An 11,743-nucleotide genomic window follows, 5' to 3' on the forward strand; every position below is an offset into this window, starting at 1 on the left:
AGTGTTTGGATTTTCTGATATTGTTACTTATTTATCATTTATTATACACTAGTTCAGAAAATATTGTTTTTATTATTTCAACTTTTTAAACATGCCATAATTTATCATCAAAGTATTCCGCCTATCTTCAACTCCTACTTGACCCATGTGGCATAGTTTTTTTCTCAGGCTTCTCCCCCATCGGATTGACAGTCTGCCACCCTCTTCCCATATAATCTTTGTTGTGGAATCCCAGGCACTTTGTTTCCCAGACCCTTTCCCCATACTATTTAGGTACTCTATTTTCCCAACACCCCCAAGTTTATTTGCTTAGATTTTCATAAGCCTTCCAACATAATATTAACTGATATGATACCTGAAAAGTTACTGAGATGTATTTCTGAGTTCAAGGAGTTGGTTTCAAAGGAATAGAAGGGATAATTTTGGAAAAGCATTGAAGAAACAAAATAGATAGGGCATCTGTAGGATAGATGAATAGTCAAATTCTATTGAAGAAGGTAAGTAAATACAACATCTGTTTACACTGAGATAGAAACAGAAAAACAACCATGACTGTACTGGAAGGATTAAACAGTAGTAGCAGAGATATGTATATTTTTAAGGGGACAGACAATTGGAGAATAATCAAGTATCACTTTTTCCATTAATACTTTTTATTGAGTTAGTTTGTATGTTTGTTTTGTTTTTTTCCCATCTGTAAGGTAAATGATAGGTGAAAGAGTATATCACTGTAATAAGGTTTGAGAGATTGGTGTCTAAGAGCCATAGTCAATAACTGTTGAGTAATGTTCAGCAATTAAATGGTTATTTTACTTAGCTAGCCATTCCCAGTGGCCTCTTGGAAGTGTTTACTTCTTTTCCACCCAAATTACCTTTTTTAATTCAACATTTTATTATACAATTAATAACTACCTTGTGATAGCGACTTGTTTTTCAGTGACAGTTTAAAAGGTTTGTATCTATATTTGAAATTTTAGAGTAAGGAAGTTGGTAAAACAAATGAGATTTAATGAACCTGTAATTGAGAAAAGCATTACAAGGCAAAGGCTTAGGTGTTGGAATATAGAATAAAAATTATGGATTTATTTAGAGTTAGCAGACTCGGCCTTTTTTAGGAAAGTGATTTCTAACACACAACACCCGAAGATAGTAATTGAAAGAAGCCATGTGAGAAACCTGTGAAAAGGCCCAGGAGTTAAGAATGGTTTTGCTCAAAATAAGCAGCATAATAATGGAAAACAAAGATAGAGCTTGAAATGAATTCTTATACATGAGATAGGGCCTTTTTATTCATGGTTATATGTTTGGATTTCAGTCTAAACCACTGAAAAAATTATGTAGAGAGCCATCTTGTAGGTAATATTAGAAATGAAGAATTCCGGTATTTAATTCCTATCCTTTCTGACTCACTCAGTCTGAGCGTTTACCTAAAGGGTAATATATGTAAGAATTCCCTTGGTAATTTTGACCCACAACAAAATATGAAAACTCCTGACCTTTTTCTCTTTGCCTAATCACAAACCTTATATTCTCATATGAACTTCCATAGTTTTCTGAGCCCTTCTTGAAGCCTTTTTAAAACTGCATGACAATATTTTAGAGTTTTCTCTAAAATACTTTTACTTCTTGTGTATATACTTTTCAGTTATTACTATTTTTACTATAGGAACTCCTTCTCCATTCCCAGTACAGGCAAATAGCGTTGTTTGTTTTCTTATTTTCTTTCAGACTTTGATTTCACAAATGAGACCAACAAGGTATCTTCAGAAAAGAGCAGTTATGAAGTAAATTCATACCATCGGGACACATTGAAAAGAAGTAAAACCTTCAACCTTAAAGGGTTTATTTTAAAAAATGATCCACAGTGCAGAATTGAATTTGGGAGACAACAGGAATCTAAAATGGCATGTTTTAGTCAAATAATATTCAGAAAACATATATCTCTTCCTCTACATCAGAGAACTCACAGTAAGGAGAAATTATATGAAATTAAGGAATATAGGAAGTCCTTTAGAAAATGCTCACACCTTACTGAACACCTGAGAGATCATACTAGTGTGAAGCCCTATGAATGTAAGGAATGTGGAAATACCTTTAAATTTCTCCAGAATCTTATTAGACATCAAAAAATTCACACTGATTTTAAACCCTATGAATGTAATGGATGTGATAGGTCCTTTAGGTTTTATTCACAGCTTATGCAACATCAGATCATTCATATTGGTGTGAAACCCTATGAATGTAAGGAATGTGGGGAAACTTTTAGACTATACCGACATATGTGTCTACATCAGAAAATCCATCATGGTGTGAAACCCTATATATGTAAGGAATGTGGAAAGGCCTTTGGTCATCATGCAAGTCTTTTTCACCATAAGAAAATTCATACTGGTGAGAAACCGTATAAATGTAAACAATGTGGAAAGGCCTTTGTTCGTAGCTATCTACTTATTGAACATCAGAGAAGTCATACTGGTGAGAAACCTTATGAATGTAAGGAATGTGGGAAGGCCTTTAGTAGGCGCTCAAGCCTCCTTAAACATAAAAGAATTCATAGTAGTGAGAACCTCTTTGATTGTAAGGAATGTGGGAAGACCTTCTATAAAGGCTCACAGCTTATACAACATCAGAGAATTCATACTGGTGAGAAGCCATATGAATGTAAAGAATGTGGGAAAACTTTTAGGCTTCATTCATACCTTATACAACATCAGATAATTCATACCGATGTGAAACCATATGAATGTAAGGAATGTGGGAAGTCCTTCTGTCGTGTTGGAGACCTTAAAACACATCAGTCAATTCATACTGGGGAGAAACCCTATGAATGTAAGGAATGTGGAAAAACCTTTAGACTTAATTCTCAGCTCACATATCATCAGACAATTCACACTGGTTTGAAACCCTATATATGTAAAGAATGTAAGAAGGCCTTTAGTTCTATCTCAGGTCTTTCTCAACATAAGAAAATTCATACTGGTGAAAAACCCTATGAATGTAAAGAATGTGGTAAGGCATTTATTCGTAGTGTTCGACTTACTCAACATCAGAAAATTCACACTGGTTTGAAACCATACAAATGTAAGGAATGCGGGAATGCCTTTAGTCAGTGCTGTCAACTAACTCGACATCAAAGATTTCACAATGCTGAGAAACTCTTAATGTAACATGAGTGGAAAGACCATTAGCCATGGCACATCCTTTACCTTTCATTCTCACTGTTCCATCATCTAATGATGTTATGGTGAGGATTAAAGTAGTTAACATAAAATACAAATGCTTGGAAGGGCATCTGGCCCATAATATTTGTTTACTAAATATTAGCTATAAACATTTTAATGATAATCATTAGTACTACTATAATTCATGTGGAAAGAATGATGTTTTTAAAAACTTTCCTTCTTCACAAGTCCCTGATTTAACTTCAGAAAATTCATTCTGGACAAAATGTAATAGTAGATATTAAACCAGAAAGTTTTTATTCAGACTTTATCCCCCCGAAGATTATTAATGTTGGAAAGGAATCAGCTGTTGAAACATCAGAGTGGTTTGAAGATATTTTCTCATATCTATAACACAAATAACATACAACACACACATTCACACATAAACATGTTGTATATATAATATATATATATATTGTATATGTCAATTTTGGTGTGCTTTTTTCAGTGAATGTTTTAGTTATCATGACACTTGACCTCTAAAAATTTAGCCTACAACTCCTAGGATTAAAAGATAACCTACCTGACACTAAACTCCTGTCACCTAAAAAATTAACAGTAGCCCCACAATATCTTATAATATCCCTTTGCAAATTTTGCCAATTATTTAAAGAATGTCTTCTAGGAAGCAAACTAAGCTCATATGTTCTATCATTGTGGCTCATTAAGTGTCATTTGGGCAGGAACCCATCCTCCACCTGTTTTGTGATAGACTTTTGAAGACTCCAAAGAGCTGACTTGTATAATGTTACACATTCCCTGTATGTCCTGCTGTTTCTTACAATGTGCTTCTTTCTCTGTCCTTTGCCTTTCTTGTGAACTAGAGGTTGTATCTAGAGGCTTAATTAGGTTTCAGATTAAACATCTGTGACAAAGACTATTTCATGCATAATGTTGTACACTTAATATTGTAAAATATCAGGTGGCATACAAGTGGAAACTATGTTTGATCTCTTGATTCATGTTTTGACCACCAGCGCTCTCCACTGTACCAGTATATTTTTTTCCTTTGTAATAACTAAGTAATCCATGAAAAGACAGACTGGCATCTCCACTTGAAATTTTGAAGTCTTTTGTATTTTAAAGAATTTGAGAGGGAAAAGCCTCATCTTTTATATTTACCCATTTATTTGCCATTTCCCATGCTTTTCATTCCTGAAGATCTGAAGTTCCATCTGGTATCATTTCCCTTCAGCGTGAATAATGTACTTTAGCAGTTCTTGGAGTACAGTTCTGCTGGTAATGTTGTCATAGTTTTCTTTTACTGAAATACTTTTGTTCTTAAAGGATAAAGAATTCTTGTTTAACAGGTATGTTTTTCTTATATATTTTTAAAGATAACAGATCACTGATTTCTGACCTCCATAGTTCATGAGAAGTCAGTGCCATTTAAATTGTATGTAATGTGTCAGTTTTTTCTGGATGCTTCCAAGATTTCCTCATTACCTTTGGTTTTCAGCTGTTTGAGTCTGATGGGTTAGGTATGGTTTTCCTTGTATTAGTCCTTTTGGGTTCTCTGAGCCTCTAAAATCTGTACACTTACGCCCTTTGCCACATTTCAGAAAATTTTGGCCATTATATATTGGGCATTTTTTCTCCCCTTATCTTTCCTTCTCTTTGAATTCCAATTACACATATGTTAAGTCTTTTGATATTATCCCACAGATCACTGGCTCTATTAATTTATCTTTCATCTTTTTTTCTCACTGTTCTTTGGATTGGATAACTTCTGTTGCTCTGTATTAAAGTTCACTGATGATTTTTTCAGTCATCTCAATTCTGTTGCTGGTTCCATCTTTCATATGTTAATTTCAGGTATTGCATTTTTCAGTTCTAGAATTTCCATTAGTACTTTTTGTTTCTATTTCTTCACTAAAATTCCCTTTGTTATCATTGCAAGTGTATTTTTACAATGCTCTTAATTCTAGTTAAAAGCTTCTGTCATTCATGCTAGAAAAATGTGTAAAATCATTATTCATTTGTATCATAAAAAGTTTCCATTTCAACACCTACCCATTTAGCTAGGTCACAAAAGTTTTTCTTTTCTGTGGAGTTTCAGATTTAACTTGTTCATACGCAGTATGATACTGATGAAAAACCATAAATCACACTGTCATTTTTGTCTGCTTAAGAAATATTTGGCAGACATTCCTTTCTTCCCAGAAAATCTTTAATTGGAGTTAAAAGTACAGTAAATCATTATATGCTCAGTCAATGAGCACTGGCAAAGAACACAAGAAAAATTCATTTTTTTTTATTTATTTCAGTCATTCCATAAGCTGGCAATGATGAATAGCATTTGCACACACATGATTAGGTGAGTTTCACTGTATCCATGACATTTTTCAGACAGTGCTGCAGAATAATTATGGAAACATCATTCTTTTGCTTTAAAATTCTAAGGAATCTGGATATGTTGACCTAAAGTAATTGGAGCATCACCACCATGATAGAAACTAATTTTTTTCCGTATCTAGCTGAAATTCCTTGACAGATATAAATGTTTAAAAAATATCTCTAATATTAATCTGATTTTGCAAACTGAAAAGTAACATTTCTGCACCCTACCCCTTTTATTAATTAGAGAACTTGTAGGTTTACAAAAAGTCATACAGAAAATGCCAATTCCCATATACACCCTATTTCCATTATTAACACCTTGCATTTGTGTAGTACATTTGGACATTTCTCTTTTATTTAGAAGTCTTTTGAGATGAAATCTACCCAGAGTTTAACTGGGCGGTATCCCATATTGCACAACTCATCTAACACAAAAGAAAAGTACTTGAAACTTTTCTAATTTTTGTGTTAATTGATCTTTGATATTATTAGAAAGATCTTGTATTCCATTATTCTGTGTAAAAAATTTTGTTGGACATCTGGTTCTGATTTCAGGCAACTAATTTCATCTCTCTGTCTTTCTTGTTGAGAGGAAATTCTCATCAAACACATTATTTGCTGAAAATGTCACATAATACTGTCAACTTTATTAGCTTAAAATTTTTTTACATAAGAAGTCTGCTGTTTGTTTTGCTCTGGCACAGCAAAACAAAATGCCATTTATCACAAAATTCACAACATATCTTCTTCTGTTCTCTTATTCTTTACCATTCCAGTCATGGTAATGATTTCCACTTGATTCTGAATCAATAGTATGGCATCATGTTAAATTTAAGAATTTATCCATACTTATTTTTTAGCCTACAATAATACTTATAATTAAGTAGTAAGTATTTCAATTTAATTACAATGACTATTTCTTTAGTATTAATGTAATTTACATTGTGCTCATATCTTCACAAAATATTCAAATAAACACATTACAATCAATTTCTTGATATCAACTAAATCAGTGGTGTATCTATTTGTAGTACTAGAAATGATGCATGCACCCAATATGTGCACTATAACATGGAAATAATATTTATGCAATGCTATGGCTAATGTCAAGTGTAAGTCTTACCAAAACAGTGAAGTTTTCCATAGCATAGATATTTTATACTGCTTCAGATTTTCAATTCAGAATAAAATTATCTAAAATTTGAAAGTCAGTTCCACCATCACAGTAGCCTTGTGTTTTAGAAAGTTCAATCTGGTGACTAGTATAAAATATACTAGCTGTCAGCTGGGGAAGAGAGGATAAAGAGGGAAAACTGAAGGCAAGGTGTCTGTCCCATGATACTAGGTATTGCAATAATATAGATTGGACATAGAGAAGATTTATTACATCTGTGATGGTGGAAAAGATAAAATATTTTTCATATATTAAGTAAAATCAGTAGGACATGGTGATTAATGGAATGTGAGGGACCAGAAATTCCAGAGAGGTACTAAATACTGGCCATATACCTGTAAGATCCCATTTCAGTTATGTAATTAATGCTTAGTAGGTTTTTTGCACTAGTACTAGTGTCCAGAAACTAGTGTCAGGTTTCATGGTTGAATTAGGGGCCAAGTGTGCTATTTATCCCAATATTCATCTTTCCTCCCAATATTCATCTTCCCTTCTCCCATAATAAAAGAACCATCACATTTTTATTTGGTCACTTGGCCACTCAGGAAAACTGACTCTATTTCCCCTCCTTATTTCTCCATATGGAGAAAACTGGATTGTGTAAAGTTTACAGGAACCTTCTTTAAAAGACACCTGGTTCAGCACCTTTTCTCCGTTTCTTCTTTCATATCTCCATTTTGCTGCCTGGATGTGAACAACTTGATTTGGGGCACTTTGGAGCGGAGCCATAACTCCAGGCTTAGACTGCCCACCTCCAGACTTTACATGATGGAAAAAAAATTTCCTGCTTGAACCACTGTCTGTCTTACAACCAAACATAAGCTTAGCTGTTTCACCCAGGTTGCTGCTTACCAAGAACAGTCATTACCCTCTCCTGACTCATTTCAATCAAAAGCCAAGCACACATTCCATGAGTGTTCCCATGAGTACTCATCCTCACCTCACAAAAAATTCAGGGTACTAGCAAGGAGGAGACACTTATAGTTCCCTTCTAGTGCATGCTTTTCTGCCACTCTGGCAGAATGAGAAAGGTGCTAAATGATATACTGAAAGATTGCATGAACTTTGGAGGTAAAGGCATTAGTGCCTTTTGAGTTCATCCCTAGGGAAAGAATGGATAAGGTAATACATGTGGAAATTGTAAGATAGGAAATTTCATAGAAGAAAATGAATGCTCATGGGCTTGAGAAACAGAATTAGGTAAACAGAAAGGAATTGTCACCTTGGTCTTAGATCTGTAGTAACTGTTCCCCTTGTTCTTTGGTCCCATATGCAAGCAGTAGGAAATTGGAAGAGAACATTGTTTTAAGGCAGGTGGGGAAATGGGAGCTATAATCCATGACAACAATCCTGCCTTTTATCTCCCTAGATGACCAATTTATAAGAACTCCATCTGAGACTCAGACATTAAAATCTGGACCCCTACTTCCAACACTGGAGAGCCATAGGTTCTTTACAGGAGTGGAGATAGGGGTCTAGCCCTATCATATGACACATTCTGTTTCATTCAAGCTTTCAGAGGAGGCTAAGTTTCTCCTATAATAGAATTGAAACTAGAGCCAATCTCAGAGAAGTCTGAGAACTGAGCCTCTAGAACAGGATTTTCTATCCTGCCTTGTCCTGCCCTGAACTGAACCCCTTCTGACAGAAGGAACCAGATACAAGAATAATGTCCTTGGCATCCTAAGAATAAATGCTTCCTCCCTAAGTCCTGGGATCCAAATGCTCCTGCTCTGTAGATATGTGATTGATCCTCACATCCAGCCCTGCAACAAATATTCCAATGTCTTCTGCCAGTTCTTCCATCTATAAAGTGTTTCTAAGTCCCGTTCAAAACTTTGAATATATTTCTCTGAGATATGTCCAAGGTGTTGGATGAAGGTCCTTTCATCCTACAACTGGGAATACAAAGATGAATCTCTGAAATATAGCTGCCTTTAAAGAACTGCCAGTCAAATTAGAAAAAAAGGTATAAATATACTCATAATGCAGAGTGACTAGGAACTAATAATAGTAAAGAATGCTGATTTGACCCAGGGTAGGTACCAAAAGCAGAGACAGGAGGCTTCCTGAAATAATATGGAGACTTCTATTTGGGGCAATGTGACAGACTAGGTAACCTGAAAAATCCTACAAGGTTCCCAGAAATGTTGGCAAAATAGAAAAATTATTCTTTCAAGTGCCTAAGAACATTAAGGAACTCTGCATGGGGACAAAACTGAAAATAGAAACTGAATAGTCATTGAAGTTGGGGCTCCCTTGAGAAGTTTACAAAATAAATGGAAAGTAGAAAGAGAAGTGATTACTAACTGCATTTGACAGAGCTACAAGGAGAGATAGACAAATCCATGCCCATAATGGGAAATTTTAACACCTTTTAGTAAACAGTAGTGCAAGTAGCAAAAATAAGGACATTTATGATTTGAATTGCGTGGTGGGCATATTGAGCTAATGAACATATTATAAAATTCCTGCATTTAACATGCACCTAATAAACTCTTCAAGTGCTCATGAGTTATTTATAAAAATTGATCACATACTAGGCATAAAGCAATATACATACATTTTAAAGATTTGACATAAAGTATGTTTTCTGACTAAAATTCAATTAATCAGTACCACAAAGATAAATGGAATATCCCAATGTGATGAGAACAAGCAATACACTTCTAAAAGCTCCTTGTATCAAATCGCAGTAGAAGTCATATACATAAGCACTGATGTCTAAATATAATATGTAGGTTGATATATATAATTTATACTGATTTATATACACATTAAATCAAATGAAAGTTTGCAATATATGGGATGCTTCTAAAACTATCTTTGTAGGGAAATTTATGGTTGTAAATTCATAAGTTAGAAACGTTTGAAATTAATGAACTAAATAATTTTGCTACAATGACTCCTGTCTCTCAACCCCTGCCTGTGAACTCCTGTGGAGTTCATTGTGATTATAATCTAAAGAAATTAGAAAAATAGGAAATGATATCCAAAGAAAGTAAGCAGATAACACAAATTAATGAGATATTAAAAATAAATATATATATATAAATAAGGATAGACCAATGGAGTAGAGTTAAGAGTTCAAAAATCAAACCATGGAGAGAGCAGAGAGCAGAGAATGCTGCAGCACCATGAAGCAGAGTCCACCAGCCAGTGACCTTTGGAGATGAAGAAGGAAAACGCCTCCCGGGGAGCTTCATGAAACCGGAAGCCAGGAGAGAAAGCTAGCAGATGACACCGTGTTCACCATGTGCCCTTCCAGCTGAGAGAAGCCCTGACTGTTTTTGCCATGTGCCTTCTCACTTGAGAGAGAAACCCTGAACTTCATCAGCCTTCTTGAACCAAGGTATCTTTTCCTGGATGGATGCTTTTGACTGGACATTTCTATAGACTTGTTTTAATTGGGACATTTTCTCAGTCTTAGAACTGTAAACCAGCAACTTATTAAATTCCCCTTGTTAAAAGCCGTTCCATTTCTGGTATATTGCATTCCGGCAGCTAGCAAACTAGAACACCAGCACAAAGTCTGAATTTTTTTTATTTACAATAACTTATTGGTATTAAAATACAAAACATTCATATTATATAATACTATACATAAATTTTATGCATTTTTGAGTTCCTAAACATCTTCTGTGTTGTCTAGTGGCCTTCATGTGTCAGCTGCATATTCTGCATAACTCCACTAAAGGTTCCATTTAATTTTGTATGTTAACCTGTGATATATTGAATACATGATGGAGAAAGTCATGATGTAGATGGGATATCTGCAATTTCTGTTTGAGATATTTAAGACATTTACTTTTAAAATAACTCCTAGTAATTCAAGACTTCTGACATCTTGGTATTTGATTTTTGAAAGTTATAATTTTTTTGTACCTCAATTATTTCATTCCTTCTTCCTTTTTAATGAACCCCTATAGAAACACTTCTCATTTCCTTTTTTACATATTTTACAGGTATTTTCTTTGTGGTTACCTTGGAGTTTAATTTAACATCCTGAATCTAATAATCTCTTTAAATTTGATAACAACTTAACTTCAAGATTATCCACAAACTTTGTTCCTGTATTTCTCTATTCACCCTTTATAAAGTTCTTACCACAAAACAAACACACACAAAAAAAAAAAACATACATCTGTGATCAAGTGATTTTTCAGTAAAGGTGCCAAGACAATTCAAAGGGGAAATAATAGTCTTTTCAACAAATGGTGCTGGTACAATTTTATATCCACATGCAAAAAAAAAAAAAAAAAAACAAAGTTGGATCGCTATCTCACACCATATAGAAAAATTAATTCAAAATGGGTCAGAGGGGGTAAATACAAGAATTAAAACCATAAAATTTAGAAAACAGTCATAAATTTTTGTGAGCTCGAATTAGGCATTTGTGAAGTTCAATTGGGCAAAAATATAAATAGAAAAAGATAAATTAGACTTTATTCAAATTGAAATCTTTCATTCTACAAAAGACACCATTGAGAAAGTGGAAAGACCCACAGAATGGGAGAAAACATTTGAATATCAAATACATAATGAGGGGCAATATTCAGACTGTTTAAAGAACTCTTACAAGTCAATTTAAAAGATAACCCAGTTACATTAAAAATGAATTACACATCTGTTCAAATGAGAGGGAGGAGTTGTAACAGAGAATTTAGGATTTCACAAAGGATTATGACTACTGAATCATATAGATATTTCTTTTTAGTTTCTAGTGTATTAGAACAGCCAGAAGAAAATATCTGAAATTGTGAAACTGTAAATTGTACTGTACTTTGAAATTTGCTCTATAACCATTCGTTAAACTGTATTTTGAAATTTTTCACTTTTTGGTATATATAATAATATTTCACTATAAGAAATGTTTTTAAAAAATGAATTACACATCTGCCACTGCCATCACCACTGTAATCACTGCAGCCCTCAACCTCATGTGTTGTTGTTACCTCCTCACACAGTGATATCAGAGAACTTCTGGGAAGATGGTGGCATAAAA

At 34.0% G+C, this 11,743-nt stretch overlaps 1 protein-coding gene across 8 annotated transcripts in view; it reads left to right on the forward strand.

The window, feature by feature from the left end:
- The window catches only part of ZNF404 (zinc finger protein 404), a 30,183-nt gene extending 19,494 nt beyond the window's left edge, over positions 1 to 10,689 (forward strand). For 6 of the 8 annotated variants that reach the window (XM_077131588.1, XM_077131590.1, XM_077131591.1 and 3 more), the window contains one exon: positions 1,729 to 10,688. In XM_077131588.1, coding sequence (XP_076987703.1) covers positions 1,729 to 3,167 — 1,439 coding nt within the window. In that variant the 3' untranslated portion in view covers positions 3,168 to 10,688. Of the gene's footprint in view, positions 1 to 1,728 lie in introns of all 8 variants that reach the window. The other 2 variants (XM_077131593.1, XM_077131594.1) reach the window with 1 other exon arrangement.
- Positions 10,690 to 11,743: the final 1,054 nt, after the last annotated feature.

This window comes from Tamandua tetradactyla, chromosome 16, assembly GCF_023851605.1.
Source record: "Tamandua tetradactyla isolate mTamTet1 chromosome 16, mTamTet1.pri, whole genome shotgun sequence".
NCBI lineage: Eukaryota > Metazoa > Chordata > Mammalia > Pilosa > Myrmecophagidae > Tamandua > Tamandua tetradactyla.